Genomic DNA, 12,409 nt, shown 5'->3' with positions numbered 1-12,409 from the left:
AAGTAAAGTAGAATTATCTTTTAAAATTAGATAACAGCATGGTGACCTTTCCACGGGTTTTCTGGAGAGACAGGCCTCTGGGAATGATTGAGTTGATTTTCTTTTCTTTTTTTGTGATTTCTGTGAAGTCACTCAGTTTAAGGCGGGGCTATCGTTACTCAGCTCCTGACTCCTTTTAGCACCAGGTGTGAATGGGTTCTAATTTGTGGCCAATCAGCAGTGAGCAGGTGAGACAGAAGCTGCTGATCTTAACCTGACGTCTCTGAAAATGGACTGTGAAGGCTGAGATGTTTGCTGACTTGAATCATTTAACCTGCCACACATAAAGGTGTGTGTTTGTAGCATTAAATATCATCTTGCTCAGCCTGAAATGTTCAGTGTTGTCATGAGGACCAAACTTCACGCCAAGCCTGTTTGCTGCATGCAGACATCATGTTCACCACCCATGACTGCTGGAGAGGAGGCTGCGCTCCTATCACAGACTTCACTGATGTATCTGTGTCTCTCTCTGTCTCTTTCTCCCTCCTCTCCCGCTATGTCCCCCCCTCTTTTGCCTTCTTCTTCTGGTCCCTCAGCGTCTTCGAGACCAGATCAAGACGTGGGTGGCATCAAACGAGATCAAAGACAAAAGGCAGCTAGTAGAAAACCGCAAACTCATAGAAACGGTAAGTAGAAACTGAGGATGAAGGTCATTATGACACGTCCTCCAGGGCCTGTTTACACTCTGGAGGACTATTTGTTTTGAAATCTGGAAAAAAAAGTCAGATAAACAAGTTTTATGAGATTTTTTTCTTTCTTTTTTTTTCTCAAATAATTGAAAGTTGTGCTAGGTTAGTGGTCTTTATGGAGCCATTTACCTGCAGTTATCCACTAATATTTGGCCCCAGTAATATTACCACTAAGAGCTAATGAAAAACAGTGCATGTTTTTAATTAATGTTGAGCTTTTATTTTATATATGTTTATATTTTTTGGGGTGGATTAAAGAAAACGGTTCATTGTTTTCAGTTATTTTTGCTTTTTTATATTTTTCCAGCTCTGTCAGTAAATTTTTATCCTTCTAAAAGATGGATGGAGCAGAACTGACCAATTACTATAACCTAATCACGGATATCAGTCTTTACTGGGTCTTTGCTGAATAATGCTGCTTAAAGTTCTCATTGAGGACAATGCAGCACAAGCTGCACCAGTTCTTTAGAAATGGATCCTTTGGGTCCAGTAAGTCACAAGATGGTCTCTCTATAGATCAGGCTTGTGGTGTATCCCAAGGATATTCAGTCAGATTGGGATCAGTGAGTTTGTAATTGACTTTGATCTGTTTTTGCGTCGTCCTGCTGGAGGAGGCGGCTGTTGTTACGGAGTGCTTAAAACTTATGTCTTAAAAAAAGAGAGACAATGTCCAGAAACAGGATTCCCCAAGGCTCAGTCCTAACAGAGTGTCCGTTTATTGTTTGCAGTACAGTGGCTGTAACTGAGGAAGATAAGGAAAGTTTTCCCGGATAGCAGATTGCCTGTTAGTTTGTGGAAATGGAAAGTTGCAAATTTTTTGAGTTTAGTGATTGTTTTGTTTTTTGTTTTTTTTTTCATTAGTCATTGCCTTCAAGTGCTTACAATGCCAGCTGAGCTAGAAGTTTATTTTTTTTATCTTACATTTCTGTTTAAAATCATTTTGAAATGTTTTAAATGTTCCTTTTTATTGCTGTAAAAATTCTCACCGCACCTTCAAATGCACACAGACGGTGCCGCCTTTAGAAGCTCAACAACAAACAGAAACGGTGTGAACGTGTTGCCAAAATTATTCCCTAGATTACTGGCTCAGATTAAAGAGCTGCGCCCATTTTCATCTGCTCCGCTATCTAACACCTGTCCTCCAGGCCTCGGAGCCACGTGAGCCTTTGATGAGGGCTTTTGAGATGGACTGAATGTGAACCACCTGCCTGCACAATGAGGGACCTCTGCAACTCAGCAGAGGTCCCTTTTAGACGTTCTTCGAGTTTTCCTGCAGTTTTGTTGGTTGACCTGAAATTACAGTCCTGCAGGAAGCGGAGGGAGCTTGTTAGAAACATGTTGCCTCAACAGCAAAAGATCATTCACAACCTACTGGGTGTTTACACAGAAATGTGACCAAGATGAACTTGCAGTTTAGAGCCGTGAATGCAGGGTTGGTGTTGAAACCGCTGCAGGCAGAGAAGAGACTTTAACAACATTCAGTCACAGACAATATGTCCCATTTATCAGCCGCTAAGAGGCGTTCAGGAGCTCTTCGAGTTCAAGAACTACATTTATTAAAGCAACGCTTTTGTTGGTGTTCAGATTATTTAAGAAATCAGTGGAATAAATGACATTTTCTGCAGTTCTACACACTCAGTGGTCACTTTATTAGGTTCAACTGTAATGCCATTTTTAGATGGTTTTCACTGTTGTGGTGCTTTATAATGACAGGTGTTTGGAAAATTATGAACCCTGCATTTTTATAGAGGATTACTCTAAACCCTGAAAAAGGGTTCAACAAATTATAAGAACAAACCTTTGGTTTGTATTTGGGCTGTCAATAATAATTCATATTTAAAAATGAAATATTCATGTCTAGTTCCAATGATCATGTATTTAAACTGGTTTAAAGTTCCAGAGCTCCATTTATTTCCATTTGTTCAGGCACTGTGTCCATATGAAGTTGTGAAATGAAACAAGAGAACCACATTACTCCACGTGCATAAATCTATCCACTGGTTGTCTCATCTCTGTAGCGTCTCAAGTGTTTTCCTCTAATAGTCAGCACCTGTCACCACTGCTGCACACCTTTTATCTGCACTCATTTAAGCAGCATATATAAAGAAGCGCCATCCGGTGGCTGGAGGTGTAAACACAAACAAAGATATTTAAAAACGGCCGAGTAGCAGCAGCGTAATGTTAAAGACTCGCTGTGCAGTTTATCTGAGCTCGACAGCTTAGCTACACATTTTATGGATGATTGCAATAAGGTGACAGTGCTGAACTAACAATCCTGTCACAGCAGCAGCTTCTTGCTTCTAGGATAAAGCCTCTAAGTTAGACTCAGTTACTCGCCCAGGTGCTGCATTTAAGCTCCTCAGCGAGCTGTACTGTTTTGCCCTGCATCTGGACTTGCAGGCGTTTCTTTAGCTCATACCTGGTCTGATTGAGTCGCTGCAGTTTTGTGCTCTATATTAGCTGCATGACATTTTGTGTACAGACTGAGTGATGAATGCATCAGTGGCATTTCTTCATATCTGTTTAGTCACCTAATTTTTGTAAATGATTTGCCTGAGTTAACCTTAAAACACAAAAGATAAACAAAATTCGGGCCGATGGTTGACTCGTCTCCACATTTATGTGAAAATATGATGGCATGGCAGATTTTTGTATTGTTTTAAATGTCTTAAATCTGAATTCTTAGGATTTTGTTTTCTGCAATTAAACCTTTTTTATGATAATCAAGTAAAATCGAACTGAAGTTGGAGTAATGTTTAAATAAGGGGGCACAATTAGATGTTTGTGAAGATCAATATATCTCTGAAAACTGAAGTTGATCAGCTTCTTATTTATTTCTTTGTTTACTTGCAGCAAATGGAGCGATTCAAGGTAGTGGAAAGAGAAACCAAGACAAAAGCATACTCTAAAGAAGGGCTCGGTCTGGCACAGAAGGTGGACCCAGCCCAGAGGGAGAAGGAGGAGGTCGGCACGTGGCTAACGGTGAGCTTCATAATCAAATGTTGTCATACGAAAGATGGGAAATGGTTTGTTTGTGACGGGAAGAGTAGTATTTCTTCTAGATTAGTGTCATCTAAATGCTGTCAAGCATCACATTAATTTGTGTAGAGTAGTACTTTCTAATCCTGTAAGTCTAATCACCCATTTAATGTAACCACTGCTGTAAAGCAGAACAGGCGAGTCGAATGACACCATGGTGAAATCTGTTCTTATTCTCAAACGCAGAAACTACTTTGAGTCAGCGGCTCAGTTCATGTGTCACAGCTCGGGTCTCTCATGAGGAAGTTTTCTGCTTGAATTGTTTTTAATTTTCTTTTGCAACGAAACCTGGAACTGAAAGTGAAATCAGGTGGAACTAAAACCAAAATTAAAACAAAACGCCGTCTCAGCTTTCAACGAAAACAGACTCCCATTAATCGACAGCCATTTCTAAACATGACCGTACTTGTGTTTGGCGCTCTATAAAATGTGTCGTCATTCTGATCATCAGAGTAAAAAGGCTGATTTTGAGCAGAGATGTTAAAACGGCGAATCACATAGTTAATTAATAATTTATCTTATTTGTCAGGTTAAAAATGTCAAAATTTGATGGTTTTGTGTTTATACACTTGTTTATTTCATCTTAGACTTAATGGGGATTTCCCCCAAGTCTCAGAATGGTGGGACTAAACTTGTATGTATATTAGCCCATCTATAATAAAGGCAGTAAATCAATGTTGCCTGTATTTATTTATTTATTTATTTATTTATTTATTTATTTATTTATTTACCCCTCAGTTGTCAAACACTGTTTGGGGTATTGTTGTCACCCTGCCGGGTGGGCAGGCAGTGTGGACACAAGTTTGTAAATGCAGTAACTCAAGAATGAGATGCAGGAGTTTAAAATTGAGTCTATAGGTATATTTCCTAGGAGGCTGAGGAATAAGGCTGGTGTCCAACAGTGTGTGTTGGTGTTTTGTGTTCCCAGAAATCTCTTTTTACATTTTTTCTGTGCATTTTATGAACAAAAATATCTATTTTGATTGAATAAATGAAATCTAATGTAATAAACCTGCTTAATTAAATTTTAGTCCATGCTTTGGGAATCCTTCAGCGATGGCTGTGGCTCATTTTCAGGTGTGGCTGCCAAAACATTCCTCCGTTATGGAAAAACTTATGCTGCACGACACATTTTAAACACTCAATGACTTCCTCCTTTTGTTTTGCCTTTTGTAATCTTAACAGCAAAATTAGGCTTTTTAGTTTAATACTTGCTGTTTTTTACATGTTAAGCCTGGGTAAATTTTTTTTTTTTTAACTTATCCGAACCTACTTAATAAGCGAGCGAAGGAAAGTCCCGTTTTTCCACTATTAAAAAGCCACTTCTGGATCTAAACATGGTTTGTTTCGTCAGCCGATGATTCCAAACGCCAAAGAGTTGATTTTTAATGTCATCCAAGGTTTACAATGGCAGCAAATATTTAAAGATTTTAATGATAAATTTCTTCAAGAGCCGATCTAGTTAAAGGTCTAATAACCAGCTGAGTTTTGTCACACCGCTGCCATGTTAACTTTTAATGTCTTTTCTTGCTCAGAATACGATAGACACTCTGAACATGCAGGTGGACCAGTTTGAGAGCGAAGTGGAGTCTCTCTCAGTCCAGACGAGAAAAAAGAAAGGAGACAAGGAGGTCAGTGTGTGCTCTCATCTCTGATTCATTCATTATTTTCTTCTCTACTCGCCTCTGAGGTTCTTTTTCTCTCAGCCTTCTCCCTCGTCTGTTTACAGCTGACACAGATCACTCGGTCAGCCGGCCTTAGCCTTGCAGCCTTTCTCTCTCCTCTTTTATCTCCCTCTCTGCTACAGAGGTCAGATAGTGTGTCCTCCATTCATCTTCTGTCTCTATCCAGACAAGGGCAACTCTCCTGACTGACTTCTTTTGGCTTTCGTTTCAAGTCCTCTTCAGGGATCTCATTTATAGAGAAACCTGTGGATGACAGTGCAGATATTGCAAAAAGCATGAAAACTTTCAGATTCCATGTTTGAGTTTATAGCTCATGCTGAAGAAAATACTTTTGTTATGTCACAAAGTGTTTGCAGCCGACTTTGTTAGCCTCGCATTTAGTTGTGAGCACGAATTTTTCGCCGTGGACGTTTCATAAATGAGACCCAGAGGAGTTTATTTTTATCTGTATCTTGTGCGGTTAGTTTAGCTGGCCAAAAGCGTAGGACCGTCTCTCTCAGCAGAGATCTTCAGAGTTACTGTTGCACTGTACTGCTGCTGTAAGATTGTGGTTTTCAGACCAAAAGTTTAAGGCTTAAAATTTCTTTTGGTATAAAAATCTTCACACAGGGTCTCTCTCTCTCTGTTGTGCTTTGTACTTTGATTTTTAAATGTTCAAGATGCAAGAAGGATGAATTTAAAAAAAAAAAAAAAAAAAAAAAAAAAAAAAAAACAAATCTACAAAGTGTGTGCAGAGATAAAGAGGGGTTCTGGTTAAATCTTACGTTTATAGGCCACTAAGTTGGCTCCTATTAGGACATGTTGCCACTCGCCACTTTAATAGGTCCTTACTAATACTGAGCTGGACCTTCTCTTGCCTTCAGAACTGCCCTAATTCTTCATGGCATAGATTCATATATTGATTGCGTCACACAGTTGCTGCAGATTTGTTGGCTGCAGATCCCCGATATAAATCTGCCGTTCTACCGCATCCCAGAAGGGAGCTCCATTAGATTGAGATCTAGTGATTGGAGGCCATCTGAGGACAGGGACATGTTCAGAAAATCAGTTTCAGGCTACTCTGCACAAAGAGGAAGTACTGGCAGTATAAATATTTCTTATTGTTCTCTTTGGATGAAAGAAGCTCATGACTAAAATTTTTAACATGTTTTTTATTTTTATTTTATAATTTACAGGATACCTCTGGTGATGTTTTTTCCTCTCACTGTGAGCGTGTTGTTCTTCCAGCTCTGTTGTTGTCCAGAAACTATTAAAAACTCGAGTCCTCCGATACACACTGCTGCATTAACATCAGACACACACACTCTTTATTTTGTTCTGCTGCCCCAAATACTTACCAGAGCACCAGATGTGTTTTAATCTACAACTGAAAACGATTTGCTGCAGACTGCTGTAGCCGGACCGAAGAATTCATACAAAACTCACAACTTATTTTTTATTTATTTTTTTTTTTGTTTGTTTTTTAGATTAACTTTACAATATACATTATATTTTCAGTCTTTTAAGGCTTTATTGGGATCAAAATAGGGAAACAAAAAATAAAAGAAAACAATTTGTTTTATTAATGTTAGAGCCAAATAAACTTGTATACAGGCTTGGACCGTTTCTTAATTACACTTGTGGTCTGCATACTCCTCATGGACATGAACGTCATGGGGTAGTTTTGGATTTTCCCATTCAGAGTATTGCTCAATGCAGTAAGTGCTGTCAAACAAATCCTTCATATCTTTGAGGCTGTGTGGATTAGAGAAAACAAACTTGTGCAGCCGATTGTTTTTAAACTCATTAAAGATGTGTGCTGCACCATGATGCCACCCTGGAAAAAACAGTACAAGGATGATCTCATTAATTTCATGCTTCTAAGTACATATAAACGTCTGACTACAACTGTAGCTGTGGCACAAGAGGCCAAAGAGTTCAGGTGTATGTTGGAGGCTTGTTCATGCTCCTGACTGTTCTGGTGCAGTGTTAAAATGCACTAAGGTGAAACATTAACACGCCACACTTGGCTGCCTGCACCAGCAGCCACACCAGACATTTCCATAAGAGTCCTGACTGCCTGTTTTAACAGCTGCTGTGTTGTTATAATCACATCAGCCCAGCTTGCTCGTGCACTCTTTTCTTTTATTCCTCAGAGGTATCTGGGTGTGTTAGTTTTATCTAAACTTATCTCTGGACAAAGAAACGCAATACATGGCTGAGAGCTCCAGAATATGTATGAAGCTTTAGAAATATAAAATATTGAAGTAAGAGGTGCAGTTATGCGTGAGCTAGCTTATATGATGCATTAAGCCATAAAGTGCACATGTAGCGGCATGTTACGCTCGCACAGCCTTATAGCTGTCAAATGCTCCGGCTGCTGTATGCTTTTTTTTTTTTTTTTTTTTTTTTTTTTAGTCCAACAGTAAATAATTAATGTAGAGAATTGGCATGCTCAAACATGTTAAGAGATTTTCATAACACAGATATAATCAATGTTTGGACTTAAGCAAATTAAAAAGTAGATTGTGGGCCTGTGTTGCCTCCTTACATTACTTAAATTGCTGTTTTGTTTTTCTTCTTCTCGCCTATTTTTGGTTGTACAGAAGCAGGACCGGATCGAGGAGCTGAAGAAATTCATTGAGAGGCATCGGTACCACATCCGGATGCTGGAGACGATACTGAGGATGCTGGACAACGACTCTGTGCAGGTGGAAGCCATCAGGAAGATCAAGGTCAGAGGCTAGAGTGATTGGTGTTTTCTGTCCTTTTCTCAGTTTTAAACATAGAATCAGCAACTAAATGTTTGTACAAAGGCACAGTTTGTGTCCACAAGATCTTCTTCGGGTGTTACTTGCAGAAATAACTTATTCTAATTTAATTAGTGTGCCAAACTTTTCCTAAAAATTAGTTTTACGGCCTTTTTCTTTGTTTTTCCATCAACTAAATGAAATATTTATACAAAAAGTGTAAACCTTCATCAGATGAATTTATTTATATACTGCCACACACAAAATTAGTTTAAGAAATGTTGTATACGAAACTTTCTTGTAACTTTCCCTTCTATCTGCACTTTCCGCAGGATGACGTAGAGTATTATATCGACTCGTCGCAGGATCCCGACTTTGAGGAGAACGAATTCCTTTACGACGATCTGGATTTGGAGGACATTCGTAAGTAGAGAAGGAACCGGGGTTTGGTTTCTGAATTCACACTTTTTATTTGTTTACGTGTAATTGTGTGAATGCCGTGAGGCTGAAAACTCCCTCAGTTTTCAGCCGATTTTCACCATTCAGATTTTAAACTGTTCTGCTCTTTCTGCTAATGCCAGCTATATCTTTTGGCGCTCGTAACATTTATACTTTTTTAAATATTAAGCATTTTATGCCCTTTTTTTTTTGGCCCCTTGAGATGAATGGGACCACATCACAAGTGTCTATGCTGATTTAGCTCCCCGCGGGTGGGCTGTGTTTTAGCTCAGTGAGATGAGCACCCGTTCTCAGAGCGGGAGGCCCGGGTTCAAATCCCACCTATGGCAACAATTTCTTCAGCTAACAGTACAACTTTTTTTTTTTTTCTTTAAAGTCTTTTCAACACAAATTTCAGTTTCTTCACCTCTTTTCAGAAAAGAGTTCAACAAGTTCACCTCCTTTAAGCAGAAAGTTCAGCTTTTTCACCTGTTTTCAGCACAAATTTCAGTTTCTTCTGCTCCAGTTTGGTTTAGTGAGATGAGTAGCCGCCTTGAGACCAGATGGTGCAGGTTCGAATCCTACCTATGGCTGCTGCCCCACATCTTTTCCTCTTGCACTCGCTCCACCCTTTCAAATAAAGCAGTTTTCACCAAAGAGATAAGCTTCTACGCCTCTTTTCAGCAGATAGTTCTGCTTTTTTTCAGATTCCACTACACGGCATTCACACTGCATTTTCACAGGAAATGCAACTTTTTCTAGTTGCACGTAATATCCTCTCCGTATCCCCAGCATCCTCCTCTGTCACACCAACCATGTTTTCCGTCACTACATCCATGAATCTTCTCTGTGGTCTTTCTTTTTTCCTTCTGCCTGTCTGCTCCATATTCAGCATTTTCTTCTTCCAGTCAATCCAACGTCTCTATTCTGCACATGTCCAAACTCATCCTTTTATATTCTCCTTTCTAATCCCGGTCACTTCCAATGGAAAATCTTAACATTTTTGACTATATCATATATACATCATATATTATTAAAATGGCCCAAACCACAGTTTTTTGTAAACAGCTTTAAACATTTAAACCTACCAAAGTCTTAAAGGCCTTTTGACTTTCACTGACCTCCCTCTCTGCCTCTGCTTTCTCCAGCTCAGTCGCTGGTCGCCACTTCACCGCCGGGGCACTCGCACTTGGAGGACGAGATCTTCCAGCAGTCCAGCAGCACACCCACCTCCACCACCTCATCTTCACCCATCCCCCCGTCGCCTGCTACTTGCACTACAGTAAGAGAACTTTCCCCAGAGTTAGCTAAAGCTTCTGTTATGTGTGTGCTTTTGTCTGTGCTAGCTGTGCACTAATAAATAAAACACTGAGGGCTTTTTAAAGTCATTTAAAAAGGATTAAGAGTAATTTGGACCCCACTTGTTGCTCACAATCATTCAAGCTTTTCTGCATATTATTTGCATCCTTGATGTTCCCGTCCCCAGTGATATGACAATTAAAATTACTTTAAAAATCCAAATGAATAAATTAACCTGCTGCTTTTCCACCAAAAATAATCATCCAGTTTTATCTCATCACTGACTGCTGAACCTGTCACTAATGGTTCTATTGAAGTAATACTGGTAATCGAGGGAAATTAAGTCGATTGTTACACTCAAGTTGAGTCAATATCTAAAATATAAATGAAAGATAATTGCCTTTGTAGCTTTTGTAGTGCCCTGCCATCTGCTCTCATTGTTCTGTTGCGTTGCCTTTATATCATCTGTTCTTCCTATCCGCCCACACACAGTATGTAGTGAGAGCAGTTATTATAGGGCTCGTTTGTCTGAATAGAAGGCGTGGTATTGTTCCGCGCTGCTGATGAGAAGTTACACCGTGGCATTAAAGGGAATGTAAAGGATGAGGAAGGTCTTCAGTAGGCTGCTCTGACTCGGCTGTGAAGGTTTCTAGAAGTTGTTGAGTTTGTTCGACACAGACATACATGATGATAATGAGACGCAGTATAAGTTTGGATGTTTGCTTTACCTTAGAGTTTGCACTAAAAGTCAAATGTAACAAAACATCTGGGAGTCCCAAACTACAGACGGCTGTTCTACGAAGCAGAATCTGGAAGTTTTAGTGTTCCAGAGGTAGTTAATTTTATTAGCATTCACTTAAGCTACAGAGCTAATCGGTTCCAGAGCAGATCACGTGCAAGATAAAAGATCAACGCATGTATAACCACCCCCTACTGACCAATCAGTGCTCCAGAAAATTGCATCAGCATTCATTGTAGAACTTGTTGAACTTGATGCATGGAGGGTATAAAGTTTTTAAAAACCATCAAACATCAGGTTTTTTAATTTCTGAGTTGATACTGATCTCCAGTAAAAAATGTAGATTCAAATATGAAACTTTATTCCTATGTTGTTGTTGTTGTTGTTTTTTTTTCCCCCTCAGTGGTTTTATTGATCTGTAAGGCTAAACATATATAAAAAAAAAATCCTAAAATAGGGCACCTCTTGTACTTGCTGACCTTTTGCACATAGTCTGAGCCTCAGTGTGATTTTTTTTTTTTTTTTTTTTTTTTTTTTTTTTTCTTCTCCTCCTCAAACATTAAATCTGTACTTGCCCTGTTAAACACTGTCACGGCTGCAGCTTATAAAATACAGCTTACATTGTCTTTACCATAAACGCGTCTAAGCAATGATAGAGCTGTGATACTGATAAGTCTGTTCACTTAGTCTGCCTCTTATGTTCTGCCAAAGCACTTACAATATATATATTCATACAGTGTTTTTTCTTCTTCCCATACATACACTCGCTCTACTTTGGCTGTAGCTGCTGTGTTGCTTTCAACCTGTAGTATGTGTTCACTTTGTTTTATTTTTGCGTTGTGCTTTGATTGTCTTTATAGGGTTACTCGCTCTGCAGCCAATTTTTAGAAAAATTCCACAGCTTTTTCCGTGACACACCTTTGTGTTAACATGCACACAGGAATGGGAATGTGGCAGGATGCACATTGCAGATAGTGGGTTGATTCTGATGTACCAACATGTACACAGACTAATGTTAATGTAAGTGCACGCTTCTTAAATTGAGGTTTACTTTGCATGTTTCTGCACACAGTGCAAAAATCTGAAATGAAAGATGATCTCCATTTTCCCATACACATAAGCAGCATAAGAATTAAGCAAGACTGAGAAGAAAAAATGTGCTCGTATAAAGTTGTTGATGGTAAATGCAAATTAAATATAAAGTGCATTAATTGCTTAACTGCAATGGACAGCTATGGATACTTTAACCAGAAGAATTAAAACATGAGACCCAAAAAGCTCTGCAAAGCTTAAATCTGCTACTGCCTGCTTCCCCCCCCCCCCTTCTTTTCTTCTTCTTTTCTTCTTTTTTCACTTCACACACACATTTGCATTGGCGCATATGAGGATGACAACCATGGTGTTTGTCTCTGTGGCCCTAATGCCATGTGTGGTTTTTTTTGGGGTTTTTTTTCAGGAGAACTCAGAAGATGATAAGAAGAGGGGACGTTCGACGGACAGTGAAGTTAGTCAGGTTAGTGTGAAGATGCCGAAACCTCTCCCAGTAAAGCAGGAGTGCCGAAAGCTCCAGGAACATCATTACCTTCTGAGATTATCATAAAGTGCTGCAGTTATCAGTTAATTTTCGTTAAGTAAATAGTCAGACGAGTGTGAACGTCATAGACTGCATGTAAAGCCTATGTAAGTGCATGCCTTAAACCAAAGTCCATCTGGACTCTGGTCTAACAACTCTGGAGTCATCTTGGAACCAGT

The 12,409-nt window shown here is 39.3% G+C and overlaps 1 protein-coding gene across 1 annotated transcript in view; it reads left to right on the top strand.

Moving 5' to 3' along the window:
* Positions 1 to 12,409, top strand: part of LOC146682478 (CCR4-NOT transcription complex subunit 3-like) — a 42,987-nt gene that overhangs the window by 17,814 nt on the left and 12,764 nt on the right. Inside the window, exons 5-11 of the mRNA XM_085445911.1 lie at positions 576 to 665; positions 3,582 to 3,710; positions 5,303 to 5,398; positions 8,038 to 8,166; positions 8,514 to 8,604; positions 9,768 to 9,901; positions 12,114 to 12,170. Coding sequence (XP_085302037.1) covers positions 576 to 665; positions 3,582 to 3,710; positions 5,303 to 5,398; positions 8,038 to 8,166; positions 8,514 to 8,604; positions 9,768 to 9,901; positions 12,114 to 12,170 — 726 coding nt within the window. The remainder of the gene's footprint in view (positions 1 to 575; positions 666 to 3,581; positions 3,711 to 5,302; positions 5,399 to 8,037; positions 8,167 to 8,513; positions 8,605 to 9,767; positions 9,902 to 12,113; positions 12,171 to 12,409) is intronic.

This window comes from Copadichromis virginalis, linkage group LG22, assembly GCF_057382275.1.
Source record: "Copadichromis virginalis isolate Kocher_CV1m ecotype Utaka linkage group LG22, C_Virginalis_male_GT1.1, whole genome shotgun sequence".
In the NCBI taxonomy this organism is placed as follows: domain Eukaryota; kingdom Metazoa; phylum Chordata; class Actinopteri; order Cichliformes; family Cichlidae; genus Copadichromis; species Copadichromis virginalis.
This window is presented reverse-complemented; position numbering and strand designations above follow the sequence as displayed.